Source organism: Moschus berezovskii, chromosome 1, assembly GCF_049115385.1.
Source record: "Moschus berezovskii isolate FMDL1 chromosome 1, NW_MosBer_1.0, whole genome shotgun sequence".
NCBI classification, from domain to species: domain Eukaryota; kingdom Metazoa; phylum Chordata; class Mammalia; order Artiodactyla; family Moschidae; genus Moschus; species Moschus berezovskii.
Genome location: NC_142460.1, coordinates 88,363,310 through 88,380,441, shown reverse-complemented (window position 1 = coordinate 88,380,441; position 17,132 = coordinate 88,363,310). Strand labels below are relative to the sequence as shown.

The following is a 17,132-nucleotide window of genomic DNA, read 5'->3' as shown; positions in this document are numbered from 1 at the left end:
TAATGATAAATGTACTGTGGGTTATGTAAAATGATAAAATTAGAGGTAATTGGGTAAGCAGTACACAGAACTCTGTACTATCTTTGTGACTTCTCTGTAAATAAAATTATTCTAAATAAAAATATTTTTAAACATCGGCTTAACTATATCTTATTGTTTTTACTTTATATACAAACTATAAAAAATGTATATTTACTTAATATTACATATTTTAAAAATTAGAGAAGATTTGATGTCATCTCTATAAAAACGTCAGTCTCACTCATTTGCACTCCAGTATGCTTTTGGAATAGAGAAAAGGAAAGAAATTGGGTATAATAGGAAATGTGCCCAATTCAGGGTAGACCAAAGATATGCAGGTGAAGGTCATCTGCCAAGGGTACCTTGGTGGACTGAGATGAGAAAATGACACATGATGATGTATATCTTGTCATACTTTGCTATTTTCAAATGTTGTTGCCGTTTCTTTGTGAGCTTGTTACAAGTGCAGACTTTCAGCTCCCACTCCAGACCTATAGAATTTGAATCTGTATTTTTAATGCAATATCCAAGTCATTCATATGAACATTCTATTTCAAGAAGCAAATAGCCACATTCATTCAGTATTTTGATGCATACATATTTTGTGCCGGACACATGGAAACCAATACCACATACTCCAAAGCCTGTAATAGTGCTATTCAGCGTCAGCTGGGAGTTTCTTGGAAAACTTCTCAGACACCAACCCCAAATTAGAATCTCCTGGGGTGAGGACTAGAAAAATGTTTTCACAAGCCCTTCAAGTTTATGCACACTAATATTTGAGAAAGATGGATTTCAAACTCTGTATACTGGAATCAACACAGAAAAACAAACAAAAAACCAACCATCAGGGCCATCCCAGATCAAGTAAATCCCAATTTCTGTGAACAGGACTCTGGTATTAGTATTTGTTAGAAAGATTTTTTAAGTGATTCTAATAGACTGCCATGTTTGAGAATTGCTGCTTTTCACCACAAGACTCTAGCAAGAGTCCCTTCTGAACAAAGGCTACAAGAATGACCAAGGTACACCTGCAGAGTTAAATACGTATGTCTCTGCTGCTGCTGCTGCTAAGTCACTTCAGTCGTGTCCGACTCTGTGTGACCCCATAGATGGAAGTCCATATGTCTCTAGCTATGTTCAAAATCCCTCTTTTCAATGATATAAAGCCACTTTCAATAACATGGATCCAACTAGATATTATTATACTAAGTGAATAAGACAGAGAAAGACAATCATACGACATCACTTCTATGTGGAATCTTAAAAATGATACAAATGAATATATTTACAAAACAGAAACAGACTCACAGACATAGAAAACAAACTTATGGTTACCAAAGGGGAAAGGGTGGAGGAGGGATAAATTAGGAGTTTGGGATTAACAGATACACACTATTATAAATAAAATAGATAAAAAGCAAGGACCTTCTGTATAGCACAGGGAACTATATTCGATATCCTGTAATAACCTATAAAAGAATTTGAAAAATAACATATATACATATATATATGTACAACTCAATCACTTTGCTGTATGTTTGAAACTAACAAACTGTAAATCAACCATATATCAAAAAAGTAAAAAAATAAAGGCTCATAAAATTGATGAGTTATTAAAATTTCATTGTGGAAATCAAAAACATTCTCATTCTCAAATTATTTACGAGGAAACAATGTTCCTTTTTCATGTCCCATGGAAAGATTTTTTTTATCTAAATACTTAGCCGGTTCTCATGCTAGCCCACAAATGCCTATTTAATCCTTCTTGAACTGAAATAGGATACTGCTTGTCCTGAAACGTTTGCTGTGATAGGAAATGGCAAGTCTGAGGAAGGAACTCTGAAAGTTTGTTTTGTGAATCAGAGTCAATTTTAAGTCTCAAGTGGAAAAAACTAAATGTATGTTTATCCTGAGGATGGCAAAGTTCCCACACACAAACTATCTTGTCAATACATTTTATATTATGATAAAGTCATATATCAAATGTTTGTAGCTGCTCAGTAGCCCTACTATAAAGAAGAATAAGGTAGCATAATTATATCATACAGAGAAATTGGAACTCTTATTCCCACCCAGAGCTCATTTAGAATAGAGAACCACTGATTTGCTTTCTACATTGGAAGCAAAGCTGGGCTGCCATAAAAGCTGACCACAACAAAACAAATGAAAAAGACTGAAACATTAACATGCTCTGAGCTTTTTCAGTGATGAGACCTTAACAGCTTGATATCTCATGTCTGCAACTATTCTGACAAATGATGGATTTCTTCTGGCTTCAAACACTGATTTGCCCTATTCTTGTATGTGACATAGAATTCTGGATCTGACTGCCAGGCAACCAATGCTCACAAGCCTTGCTGCTGACATGCTGATGTTCTAGTGCTGAGAACTTAAGTGATGATATTGGCCTAATGCACTCTGGTTCAGCACTCTGCTTATCCATGCTCCTCCACAGTGACAGCCCTTTTGTCTGCCAAACCCCAAAAAAGATTTTGGGGAACAGGCAAAGCAGTTTTGAGTAGGAAACTAAAACTAACCACAGTGACTCTGGCAGATAAATCTGAGTGCAGAATGCAGGACTGGCTAGGAGTGTGGGAGAAGTAGGATAAAAGGAGTAGAAGCGGGTAGACATAAACGTGGAAACCTCCTCTTAAGAGGTGTCACAAGTTCCAGTGGGTTGTGTAAAGGAAAGAAGATACTTATAGGTATCAATGGAAAGAAACTAACATGAAAAATACTAGTAAGGAAAAAATGGGCAAGACACAATGACATCATAAGTTTTGTGGGCTGGCTAGAACTGTAATTACCATCTGAAATGTTACTTTTATGGAAAAAAAAATCTTAAAAGTTAAAAAAAATAGATTTATAAATAAATCTTTGGAACCTGGCCAGTTTCTAAGCTGAGGTGGCAGGGAGTGGGCGGGGACTGTATGGAAAGAAAAGTATCCATGTATCTGGTGGGTGGCTAAATATCAGTGATAATGGGCTCAGTTCAGTTCAGTCGCTCAGTCGTGTCCGACTCTTTGCAACCCCATGAATCACAGCACGCCAGGCCTCCCTGTCCATCACCAACTCCCGGAGTTCACTTAAACTCAAGTCCATAGAGTCGGTGATGCCATCCAGCCACCTCATTCTCTGTCGTCCCGTTCTCCTCCCGCCCCCAACCTTTCATAGCATCAGAGTCTTTTCCAGTGAGTCAACTCGTCGCATGAGGTGGCCAAAGTATTGGCTACTCCTTGGTAATCATTTATCCTCCCATCAACATCCCAGGCCACTCCCAACAGTGGTTATTTGAAATTCCCTCTACCTCAGCTGCTGACCTAAATAGGTTTTGTGACAGAACAGATTCCCTACCTCTGCATCTCTGTTTCATCCATTCACACAATTCTTCCTTCATTCTGAACCGTTCCACCTGTGATCCTTCTTGCTGAGTGATGCTGTACCAAAATTCTCATAACCTCTAGATCTTTCTTTTCCACTGCCTTTCTCTTGCCAAACACTGTCTCCCCACTCTTAAACAAACCAAAAGAATCCGTTATAAAAGTAACTCTTGCTCATAACTGAAAATTTGGGAAACTAAAAATACACATGAAGAAAAACAAAAGCATCCATAATCACACCATCTGGGGATAACAACTTGGTGTATTTTTTCCCAGACATCTTCCTATGTTTATATACAACATATACATTTTCCATTACCAGAAAGTTCCATATTTTGCTTATGTCACAAACACTTTACCAAGACATTAATTAAAAAATACTTCTGATACTGCATAACATCCAATGGATATAAACTGAATTCAATCATTCTCTATAGCTGATTTATTTCCCATTTTTCACTATTACAAATAATATTCCAATGAATTCAGTTCAGTTGCTCAGTCATGTCTGACTCTTTGTGACCCCATGAATCGCAGCATGCCAGGCATCCCTGTCCATCATTAACTCCCGGAGTTTACCCAAACTCATGTCCATTCAGTCAGTGATGCCATCCAGCCATCTCATCCTCTGTCATCCCCTGCTCCTCCTGCCCTCAATCTTTCCCAACATCAGGGTCTTTTCAAATGAGTCAGCTCTTCACATCAGGTGGCCAAAATACTGGAGTTTCAGCTTCAGAATCAGTCCTTCCAATGAACACCCAGGACTGATTTCCTTTAGGATGAACTGGTTGGATCTCCTTGCAGTCCAAGGGACTCTCAAGAGTCTTCTCCAAAACTACAGTTCAAAAGCATCAATAGTTTTCTACATAATCTTTAATGGCATTTCTGTTTATTTTCTTATATAGAATCCCGGTAGTGGAGGGCTAAAGGATACAATGGTTAAAGGACACGAACCCTTTTAAGATTCTTTTTTAATATTTTAATTTTATTGGAGTATAGCTGATTTCGGAGAAGGCAATGGCAAGCCACTCCAGTACTCTTGCCTAGAAAATCCCATGGATGGAGGAGCCTGGTAGGCTGCAGTCCGTGGGGTCGCTAAGGGTCAGACACCACTGAGCGACTTTACTTTCACTTTTCACTTTCACACATTGGAGAAGGAAATGGCAACCCACCCCAGTGTTCCTGCCTGGAGAACCCCAGGGAAGGGGGAGCCTGGTGCACTTCCGTCTATGGGGTCACAAAGAGTCAGACACGACTGAAGTGACTTAGCAGCATAGCTGATTTACAATGTTGTGTTAGTTTCAGGTGTACAGCAAAGTGATTCAGTTATACGTATCTCTGTGTGTGTATTTTTTTTAGATTCTTTTCTCATATCGGTTATCATTGAATATTGGGTAGAGTTCCCTGTATTATACAGTAGATCCTTGTTGGTTCAGTTCAGTTCAGTTCAGTTCAGTCGCTCAGTCGTGTCCGACTCTCCGCGACCCCATGAATCACAGCACGCCAGGCCTCCCTGTCCATCACCAACTCCCGGAGTACACTCAAACTCATGTCCACAGAGTCGGTGATGCCATCCAGCCATCTCATTCTCCGTCGTCCCCTTCTCCTCCCGCCCCCAACCTTTCCCAGCATCAGAGTCTTTTCCAGTGAGTCAACTCGTCTCATGAGGTGGCCAAAGTATTGCAGTTTCAGCTTTAGCATCAGTCCCTCCAATGAACATCCAGGATTGATCTCCTTTAGAATGGACTGGTTGGATCTCCTTGCAGTATAAGGGACTCTCAAGAGTCTTCTCCAACACCACAGTTCAAAAGCATCGATTCTTCGGCGATCAGCCTTCTTCACAGTCCAACTCTCACATCCATACATGACCACGGGAAAAACCATTGCCTTGACTAGACGGACCTTGGTCGGCAAAGTAATGTCTCTGCTTTTTAATATACTATCAAGGTTGGTCAAAACTTTCCTGCCAAGGAGCAAGCGTCTTTTAATTTCATGGCTGCAATCAGCATCTGCAGTGATTTTGGAGCCCAAAAAAACAAAGTCTGACACTGTTTCCATTGTTTTTCCATCTATTTCCCATGAAGTGATGGGACCAGATGCCATGATCTTTGTTTTCTGAATGTTGAGCTTCAAGCCAACCTTTTCACTCTCCTCTTTCACTTTCATCAAGAGGCTTTTGAGTTCCTCTTCACTTTCTGCCATAAGGGTAGTGTCATCTGCATCAGTTCAGTTCAGTCGCTCAGTCGTGTCCGACTCTCCACGACCCCATGAATCACAGCACGCCAGGCCTCCCTGTCCATCACCAACTCCCGGAGTACACTCAAACTCATGTCCACAGAGTCGGTGATGCCATCCAGCCATCTCATTCTCCGTCGTCCCCTTCTCCTCCCGCCCCCAACCTTTCCCAGCATCAGAGTCTTTTCCAGTGAGTCAACTCGTCTCATGAGGTGGCCAAAGTATTGCAGTTTCAGCTTTAGCATCAGTCCCTCCAATGAACATCCAGGATTGATCTCCTTTAGAATGGACTGGTTGGATCTCCTTGCAGTATAAGGGACTCTCAAGAGTCTTCTCCAACACCACAGTTCAAAAGCATCGATTCTTCGGCGATCAGCTTTCTTCACAGTCCAACTCTCACATCCATACATGACCACGGGAAAAACCATTGCCTTGACTAGACGGACCTTGGTCGGCAAAGTAATGTCTCTGCTTTTTAATATACTATCAAGGTTGTCTATCTTAAATACAGTAGGGTGCGTGTATTCATTCCAAAACTCCTGATTTATCCCTCCCTCCAACATTTCCCTTTGATAACCCTCAGTGTGTTGTTGATATCTATAAGCCTGCTTCTGTTGTAGAAACAACATTTGTACTTTTTTAAAAAAATTAGATTCCACATGAGTGATATCATATCTGTCTTTCTCTGACTTACTTTACCTAGTATGATAATCTCTAGGTCCACCCTCAAGATTCTTAATATATGTACCAAACTGCTTTCCAGAAAGGCTGAATCAATTTACACATCTACTGGTAGTTGATGAGAATTCCTGACACATTATACTACAGTGGCACTGAGGGTCCACTATCTTGAGCAAAACATTCACTTGTTCTCAACAGCTCCTATAAATAAAATGCCATCTCCTTCCTGTCATAGTTCAAGTGACTGAGTAAGTGCCATGTATTTACTACTCTGACCCCATCAACACACATCACCTACCATGTTCCTTCCCCTACTCGTTTACTAAAGTTGCTGTAAATCAGTGATCTCTGTCCAGTCACATGAATATGTCCTTTTGAACCTTATCCTGAGCTTAGACTCTCCTCTTCCCAGCTTTGATCTCATCCTTCTACAAGGACTCAGTCCTCCTGCCGTGTTTTCCCCCTTCATCTCTCATCTCTGTGACCTGCTTTCTTGAATATCCTCTGCCACTTCCTATTGTTTACACTATGTCAGGCCTCCAAGGTTCAGTCTTTGCCTCTGTTTCACACTACTTATGGAGGGCTCCTCCATTCTGTTTTAATAATCAGCTCGAAATTGATGGCTCTCATCTATTTCTCTAACTCTACTCTTCCTTTGTCTTCGGGTCTTTAATTGAGAGGTTCCATCCTCATCTATAACTCAATGCCATCTCCTACTCAACAGCACACCATCCTCTCTGCCAAATTCCTTCCCAACTCTCTTATTTCTGACAATGGGGCAATACTCCTTCAGTCCTCCACACTCAAAAACTTCAGTCTCTATGTCCTTCCTTACATTACTCCATGTCTCAAAGTCATACAAATACTTTCTTCAAAACACTTCCTAGATAAATTCCTTTTTTATCATTTCCATCATTACTTCATCCACGGATTACAGTAATATCTTCACAGGTAGCAGCTACCATGTTAATTTTCCAAAAATGTTTTTTATTGACTTTTGCTTGAAGGTTTCCTTTTTATCCAAATTCATCTGGTTAAAATCCTCAAAGGCCATACTTTATCTCCTATTACCTCCCGCAATCCAAGATAATCCTTTCTCCCTACTGCCCTTTCTCCTCCAACACCCTTTCCATACTCATTACTGCCCCCACCACTGCTCATGTCACTCTCCCATCCCTTTTGTTTCAATGGAGCCTTCAGTAGATAACCCTAACCTACACTGCTTTTCCTTTCTCTGAATGCTCGGGAGGGAGATGGTGGGGAAAAGCCCTGATTTGTAGCTTTTGCCAAAAACCCTCACCATGATAGATGTCTAGGTACCAATGTAACAAGGCTAACTGTGAAACTAGAAAGAGATGTGTGTAAAGCCAAAAGGAACCCGCTTCAGGACACCAGAGCAGCATTTAAAATCTGTTCTGCAATCTAGCACTTAATATCAACTATCTTGTATAAGCTCTCCAGATATATTATATACGTCTGTTTATTGAAATAAACTCTAGCCCTAGAAAGAATGGCAGTCCACTCATTCTAGAGCTTTCATAGTGAATAGGCCACACAGTATTTGCTTGATAAAAACCTGTTGGCAAGACCTGGAGGGAGTGATAAGCAAAGCCAAAGACTAGAGGCATAAAATGGTAAAAATGGGCATGTACTCATTTAGGGCTGATTAGCAAGAACAAACAAAAAGCACAACGAAGGAGCAGAATGTACTCCCCAGAATGTAGTCCCCAACATAAGAATCTTCAAGTTGTGAACTTTCAAAGATGCAAACATGGCTCTGTATGCCAGCTGTTGTACTGTACCACTGTACTTTTCAAGGTACTGTATTGTAGTATTAAAAACTTTTTTTGTGTGTTTTTTATACATTATTTGTGTGAAAAGTATTATAAACTTATTGCAACAGTATTATATAGCCATGTTAGATGGGTACCTGGGCTAGCTTTGTTGGGCTTACGGGTAAACTGGACTTGGGACGGAACTAATTTATATGCAGGGAACTTACTGTAGTAGAAATAAAAGCAGAATAGGAGCCGGGAGATATTCTCAGCTTTATACTTGTGTGACCCTTACCAAGTCAATTTTCTTCTTGGGCCTCATCAGTAAAATTAGGGTACATGCCTTCTAATTTATTTCTTGATTCTAATGCTTTGGCATGAGTTAAACTGACAAGGAGGCTGTCCATGGCCCACTTCATTGGCATAATAATACTAATAATAATAAATTCATTTTAAAATCTCCTCTTAAGTCAAAGGAGTTTAGGGCAGCAAATACTTTTTGAAGGTGTGAATAAACATTCTTCTAAGACCATTTCATTCCTTTGGGCTAATAATTATTATATAGAAAGTAATAATTATTATAAAAAACAATTATCTTTAAAAATAATATTAAAAAATTATTCCAAAAAATATCTATTGCCTATCTACTCTGAGCTGGACACTGGTAAGTGCTGAAGACAGAGTAAAAACAGACCCACTTTACCCTCATGGTACCCACAGTAGCATGGGTCACTAGCCACCTGTTTACAAATCATCATAAAAGTGCTTTTAACCTTAGCACAGATTGCTCTAAGTAATGGATGCCAATGATTATACAGTGGAAGTGACAAACAGATTCAAGGGATTAGCTCGGATAAGACAGAGTGCCTGAAGAACTATGGATGAAGTTCATAACATTGTACAGGAGGCAGTAACCAAAATCACCCCCAAGAAAAAGAAATACAACAAGGCAAAATGGTTGTCTGAGGAGGCCTTACAAATAGCTGAGAAAAGAAGAGAAGCAAAAGGCAAAGGAGAAAACAAAAGATATACCTATCTGAACGCAGAGTTCCGAAGAATAGCAAGGAGAGATAAGAGAGCCTTAGGTGAAAAACACAAAGAAATAGAGGAAAACAATAGAATGGGAAAGACTAAAGATTTCTTTAAGAAAATTAGAGATACTAAGGGAACATTTCAAGCAAAGATGGACTCAATAAAGGACAGAAACAGTATGGACCTAACAGAAGCAGATGATATTAAGAAAAGGTGGCAAGAATACATAGAAGAACTGTACAAGAAAGGTCTTAATGACCTGGATAATCACGATGGTGTGATCACTCACCTAGATCCAGACATCCTGGAGTGTGAAGTCAAGTGGACCTTAGGCAGCATCACTATGAACAAAGGCAGTGGAGGTGATGAAATTCCAGCTTTTAGGATTTTTCATTTCAGGATATTTCAAATCCTAAAAGATGATTCTATGAAAGTGCTGCATTCAATATGCCAGCAAATTTGGAAAACTCACCAGTGGCCACAGGACTGGAAAAGGTCAGTTTTTGTTCCAATCCCAAAGAAGGGCAATGCCAAAGAATGTTCAAACTACAGCACAAGTGTACTCATATCACATGCTGGCAAGGTCATGCTCAAAATCCTTCAAGCTAGACTCCAACAGTATTTGAGCCAAGAACTTCCAGATGTAAAGCAGGATTTAAAAAAGGCAGAGGAACCAGAGATCAAATTGCCAACATCCACTGAATCATAGAAAAAGCAAGGGAATTCCAAAAATATCTACTTCTGCTTCATTGACTACACTAAAGCCTTTGACTGTGTGGATCACAACAAACTGTGGAAAATTCTTAAAAAGATGGGAATACTAGACCACCTGACCTGCCTCTGGAGAAATCTGTATGCAGGTCAACAAGCAACAGTTAGAACTGGACATGCAACAATGGACTGGTTCCAAATTGGGAAAGGAGTACATCAAGGCTGATATTGTCACCCTGCTTATTTAATTTATAGGCAGAGTACATCATGTTAAATCCCGGACTGGATGAAGCTCAAGCTGGAGTCAAGACCGCTGGAAGAAATATCAATAGCCTCAGATATGCAGATGACACCACCCTAATGGCAGAAAGCGAAGAGGACCTCAAGAGTTTCTTGAGGGTGAAAGAGGAGAGTGAAAAAGCTGGCTTAAAACTCAACATTCAAAAAACTAAGTAAGTTCATGGAATCCAGTCCCATCACTTTATGGAAAATAGGTAAAAAATGGAAACAGTGACAAACTTAATTTTCTTGGGCTCCAAAATCACTGAGAACACAACTGTAGCCATGAAATTAAAGGATACTTGCTCCTTGGAAGAGAAGCTAGACAGCATATTAACAAGCAGAGACATCACTTTGCCAACAAAGGTCCCTATAGTCAAAGCTATGGTTTTTCCAGTAGTCATGTACGGATGTGAGCACTGGATCATGAAGAAGGCTGAGTGCCAAAGAACCAATGCTTTCAGTCTCCATATGTTGGCACTTTTAACAGTTATTCTCCTGTAATTGAGATCTAATCTTACTGCATTGTGGTCAGAAAAGATGCTTGGAATGATTTCAATTTTTTTGAACAACACGCTGCTGAATAATGAACTAATCATAGAAGAAATCAAAAGAGACATCAAAATATGCATAGAAATGAATGAAAATGAAAACACAACAACCCAAAACCTCTGGGACACTGTAAAAGCAATGCTAAGGGGGAAGTTCATAACAATACAGGCATACCTCAAGAAACAAGAAAAAAGTCAACTAAATAACCTAACTCTACATCTAAAGCAACTAGAAAAGGAAGAAATGAAGAACCCCAGGGTCAGTAGAAGGAAAGAAATCATAAAAATTAGGGCAGAGATAAATGCAAAAGAAACAAAAGAGACCATAGCAAAAATCAACAAAGCCAAAAGCTGGTTCTTTGAGAAGGTGAATAAAATTGACAAACCACTAGCCAGACTCATCAAGAAACAAAGGGAGAAGAACCAAATCAATAAAATTAGAAATGAAAATGGAGAGATCACAACTGACAACACAGAAATACAAAGGATTATTAGAGAATACTATCAGCAATTATATGGCAATAAAATGAATAACCTGGAAGAAATGGACAAATTCCTAGAAAAGTACAACTTTCCAAAACTGAACCAGGAAGAAATAGAAAATCTGAACAAACCCATCACAAGCACGGAAATTGAAACTGTAATCAAAAATCTCCCAGCAAACAAAAGCCCAGGTCCAGACGGCTTCACAGCTGAATTCTACCAAAAATTTAGAGAAGAGCTAACACCTATTCTACTCAAACTCTTCCAGAAAATAGCTGAGGAAGGGAAACTTCCAAACTCATTCTATGAGGCCACCATCACCCTAATCCCAAAACCTGGTAAAGACCCCACAAAAAAAGAAAACTATAGGCCAATATCACTGATGAACATAGATGCAAAAATCCTTAACAAAATTCTAGCAATCAGAATCCAACAACACATTAAGAAGATCATACATCATGACCAAGTGGGCTTTATCCCAGGAATGCAAGGATTCTTCAATATACGCAAATCAATCAACGTAATACACCACATTAACAAACTGAAAAATAAAAATCATATGATTATCTCAATAGATGCAGAGAAAGCCTTCGACAAAATTCAACATCCATTTTTGATAAAAACTCTCCAGAAAGTGGGAATTGAAGGGACATACCTCAACATAATAAAAGCTATATATGACAAACCCACAGCAAACATTATCCTCAATGGTGAAAAACTGAAAGCATTTCCCCTAAAGTCAGGAACAAGACAAGGGTGCCCACTCTCACCACTACTATTCAACATAGTTCTGGAAGTTTTGGCCACAGCAATCAGAGCAGAAAAAGACATAAAAGGAATACAAATTGGAAAAGAAGTAAAGCTTTCACTGTTCGCTGATGACATGATCCTCTACACAGAAAACCCTAAAGACTCTACCAGAAAACTACTAGAGCTAATCAATGATTACAGCAAAGTTGCAGGATATAAAATCAACACACAGAAATCCCTTGCATTCCTATACACTAATAATGAGAAAATAGAAAGAGAAATTAAGGAAACTATTCCATTCACTGTTGCAATGAAAACAATTAAATACTTAGGAATATATCTACCTAAGGAAACAAAAGACTTGTACATAGAAAACTATAAAACACTAGTGAAAGTAATCAAAGAGGACATGAATAGATGGAGAAATATACCGTGTTCGTGGATTGGAAGAATAAATATTGTAAAAATGAGTATACTACCCAAAGTAATTTATACATTCAATGCAATCCCTATCAAGCTACCAACAATATTTTTCACAGAACTAGAACAAATAATCTCACAATTTGTATGGAAATACAAAAAACCTCGAATAGCCAAAGCAATCTTGAGGAAGAAGAATGGAACTGGGGGAATTAACCTGCCGGACTTCAGGCTCTATTACAAAGCCACAGTCATCAAGACAGTATGGTACTGGCATAAAGACAGAAATATAGATCAATGGAACAAAATAGAAAGCCCAGAGATAAACCCACGCTCCTATGGACACCTTATCTTCGACAAAGGAGGCAAGAATATAAAATGGAGAAAAGACAGTCTCTTTAACAAGTGGTGCTGGGAAAACTGGTCAGCCACTTGTAAAAGAATGAAACTAGAACACTTCCTAACACCATACACCAAAATAAACTCAAAATGGATTAAAGATCTAAATGTAAGACCAGAAACTATAAAACTCCTAGAGGAGAACGTAGGCAAAACACTCTCCGACATAAATCACAGCAGGATCCTCCAAGACCCACCTCCCAGAATATTGGAAATAAAAGCAAAAATAAACAAATGGGACCTAATTAAAATCAAAAGCTTCTGCACAGCAAAGGAAACTCTAAGCAAGGTGAGAAGACAACCTTCAGAATGGGAGACAATAATAGCAAATGAAGCAACTGATAAAGGATTAATCTCCAAATTATACAAGCAGCTCCTGCAGCTTAATTCCAGAAAACTAAGTGACCCAATCAAAAAATGGGCCAAAGAACTAAACAGACATTTCTCCAAAGAAGACATAAAGATGGCTAATAAACACATGAAAAAATGCTCAACATCCCTCATCATCAGAGAAATGCAAATCAAAACCACAATGAGATACCATTTCACACCAGTCAGAATGGCTGCTATCCAAAAGTCTACATGCAATAAGTGCTGGAGAGGGTGTGGAGAGAAGGGAACCCTCTTACACTGTTGGTGGGAATGCAAACTACTACAGCCACTATGGAGAACAGTGTGGAGACTCCTCAGAAAACTGGAAATAGAACTGCCATATGATCCAGCGATCGCACTCCTGGGCATACACACCGAGGAAACCAGAATTGAAAGAGACACATGTACTCCAATGTTCATTGCAGCACTGTTTATAATAGCCAGGACATGGAAGCAACCTAGATGTCCATCTGCAGATGAATGGATAAGAAAGCTTTGGTACATATACACAATGGAGTATTTCTCAGCCATCAAAAAGAATGCATTTGAATCAGTTTTAATGAGGTGGATGAAATTGGAGCCAATTATACAGAGTGAAGTAAGCCAGAAAGAAGAACATCAATACCGTATATTAACGCATATATATGGAATTTAGAAAATTGGTAACCTGAACCCTGTATAAGAGACTGCAAAAGAGACATAGGCATTTAGAACAGTCTTTGGGACTCTGTGGGAGAGGGTGAAGGTGGAATGATTGGAGAGAATGGAATTGTAGCATGTATATTATCATAAGTGACCAGTCCAGGTTCGACGCATAAATTTTCCTCTGTTCAAAAAAAAAAAAAAAAAAGAACCAATGCTTTCGAACTATGGTGCTGGAGAGACTCTTGAGAGTCCCTTGGACTGCAAGGGGATCAAACCAGTCAATCCTAAAGGAAATCAACCCTCAACATTCACTGAAAGCACTGATGCTGAAGCTCCAATACTTTGGCCACCTGATGCGAAGAGCCAACTCGTTGGAAAAGACCTTGCTACAGGGAAAGACTGAGAGCAGGAGAAGGGGGAGACAGAGGAAGAGTTGGTTGGATGGCATCATCAACTCAATGGACATGAATCTGGGCAAACTCCAGGAGACAGTGAAAGATAGGAAGCTTGGTGTACTGCAGTCAATGGGGTCACCAAGAGTCAGATTCAACTGAGTGACTGAACAACAAAATGGATGCCAGCTATGGATCCTCTCTTCCCCAGACAGGCACACAACCATAAAAATTCAAACGTAATTTCCAAGGTTCATAGGCCCTCTTATCTGTGAAGAGGTCCAAGAACCAAAAGTTAACGACACTGACCTATTTCTACAGCTACATCAACAAAACAATAAACAAATCCAAGATCATAAAAGTCTATATTCTTTTTGTTTATTAAGGAAGTATAGATTTCCAACAGAAATGATCAAAAATACGGGTCCATCATTTAAAGGATTAAGCTCTGTCTTTTTGAAATTTCATTCACCTAAAGTATCTCCTTCCAAACAATATTCTGGATAAGTGAGGTATGCCTAGATTGTGTTTCTATCTGATCTACCATTCCTTTAGTAAGGCTGCCAGTTAAATCACTCTTCTTACTTGAAAACTAACTGCTTATGAATGACTGGTTCAGTTTCACAAGTAAACCTGCATTTCATGACTCTTCCATTTCACACCAAATAGATCCTGTTAGCCATGACAAATACATGTACATACATATCTTAACAAGCAGCTCGAACAAAGCAAAGAGTACAAGTTCCAGAATTTGAGGGCACTGACTCATCTCCTGACTCCAGCATTTTATGGCGAAGTGAACTGGAACAAGTCATCTAACCCTCGGACCTTTGTCTATTCATTTGTAAAATAGAGAGGGGATGATAAGAGTTACCTAAGAGGGCTACTATGAATAATCAATCACATAAAACAATGCAGGTGAAAGTATTTAGATATAAAATGGGCAGAAGTGAGTGAAAGAGCAGATGCTTGGAGTTGCTCACAAAATATCAGACATTCAGAGATCCTTTGGAAAGAGCTGCTCATATAACATCCTTAGAGGATCTATCTGGAGTAAAACAAATTGTCCTTAAATTGCTCAAGGAATTTTGTTTTGACTGAGTGCCAGATAGTAAAGCTCTTAAAATTTTGCAAGAGGTTTTGGAATCCTTATAGTGCATAAATGTATTGATAGTCTCAAGGCAAGAACATGAACTAATTAAAGACATTCAGTCTTGGTTCCATAGTCAAAGTCCCTTTTACAAGACATTTTTTAGAGAGCAGAGATTCTTTCGCTTACCTTACTAAAAAGGTTAACTGGATGTATACAAAAGATTTTAAGCAAATTAGTTCATTAAAACTGAACAAATCAATGAAATCAATCTTCTTTAGTGGAAAGGGTATTTGTTTTAAAGGAAATAAACAATATTCAGTCTGAAACAAGTTTTCCAGCCTATTCTCCACTGAAATGCAAAATAAGCCATGCAAAGAATAACTTTTTCTACGTTATTTCGTTTACAATGTTCATTTACATTATCTCAATCACTAAGTTTAAGGCGATTCTCTCTTTAAAATGTGAATTAAACTACTTTTTAGTACTAAGGAATAAATCATGACACATTATCAAAGTTCATGAACAAGAACAAAAGAGTGATTTGCCCTGGTGCTAGAAAACAGCCAAAAGGCAAATACTCTTGATTTCTAAGCCCCTAGTAAGCAAAGGCTCTGTTGGTTCCCAAGAAGGCTAATTAAGTTCTGACTCCCCAGAATTCATTATACAAATGTCTACAAGGAAAACAAAACGCATGTCCTGCGTTTACGTAACACTTTAAGAAATTCAAAGCACTTTATTGTAGACTTATTTAAAAGAAATGTATCCTCCCCCCACTTTAGGAAACCAAATACTACTATTCTGGGAGACCTTAAATCTCTTACCAAATCAGGTACCAAATGGGTAGGAAACCCAAGACTCGAAATTTTCTCTGAGGGATAAACTCAAGAGATGGATGGGGGTGGGAGTGAGGAGAACACCAAGACTCATGGAAAGCTGAACCAATCAGGCAATGAAGTTCTAGGAATGGCAGGTGCATTAAGAACCGACTCATAGGGCCCGGGGGGTCGCGAGACTGATCGTAACAAGGGCTCATTAAGTTGGAGGCAGCTGTGTGGATGCAGATCCCGGAGCGAGGGCCACGCCTGTCCAGTCCACGTCTGCTTATCAACTGCGCGCTCAGCCGCTGCTCGCTCCCACTATTACTACCCTGTAAGCAGGATCCCGAACTACCTGAGGGGACTGCGTAACAGAATAGAGCGACTACCAGGCCTAAAGGGGGTGCAGGTTTCCTTCACCCAAAGCGGCCAAGTTGGCTTCCCGCCCACCCTCAGCGCCGCCCGCGTCTCACCAGCCAGCAGGCGCAGGCCGCGGAGGCTCCCCATGGCCGCCTACTCCGCCGACCAGCACAGTGCCCCAAGGCCGGCGGTGACGCGGAGGGAGCTCAATGTCACCGAGCGCCGGGAAAGTGAGGACTGGAGCACCGGTGGTGGGCGGGGCTTGTGGAAGGCGAGGGCAGGGCCGGAGGGCCGTGCGTGGCAGGGTGGTGGGCGGGGCGTGCGTGACGTGAGCGTGATTGCCCACCCCTGTGGGCGGGGCCTGTGCGATGCGCGGAACGTGCGGGTCGTGCGTAGCGCTCAGACCGTGCGGGTAGCGGCCTCGCCCCGCCCCGCACGGTCCAGCGTTTTGGCAGAGGCCTTAAGAATGCTATTTTGGAGTCTTGGTTTCCAGTGCCATTGCAAAGCATTCTCTGTACCTAAGAAGGTACCCGTTTAAAATAGAAAAAAAGTAAATGCTTATTGGAGGACTTTTGTGAACTGTAGACCCCGAAGTCACACTGCCAGTATTTCAGTACAGTTTTTTCAGTGTTTTCAGTGAATATGTACATGCCTTTCTCAAAACTACATAATTGGGTTCTTAGTGACCAGTGGCCTTGGTCTCTTGTTGGCTTTGGGAGTATCAGGCCACCTGAG

At 40.0% G+C, this 17,132-nt stretch overlaps 1 protein-coding gene across 1 annotated transcript in view; it reads right to left on the bottom strand.

Moving 5' to 3' along the window:
• Positions 1-16,667, bottom strand: part of FAM162A (family with sequence similarity 162 member A) — a 47,463-nt gene extending 30,796 nt beyond the window's left edge. Inside the window, exon 1 of the mRNA XM_055393989.2 lies at positions 16,511-16,667. Coding sequence (XP_055249964.1) covers positions 16,511-16,544 — 34 coding nt within the window. The 5' untranslated portion in view covers positions 16,545-16,667. The remainder of the gene's footprint in view (positions 1-16,510) is intronic.
• Between the last annotated feature and the right edge of the window lie 465 nt (positions 16,668-17,132).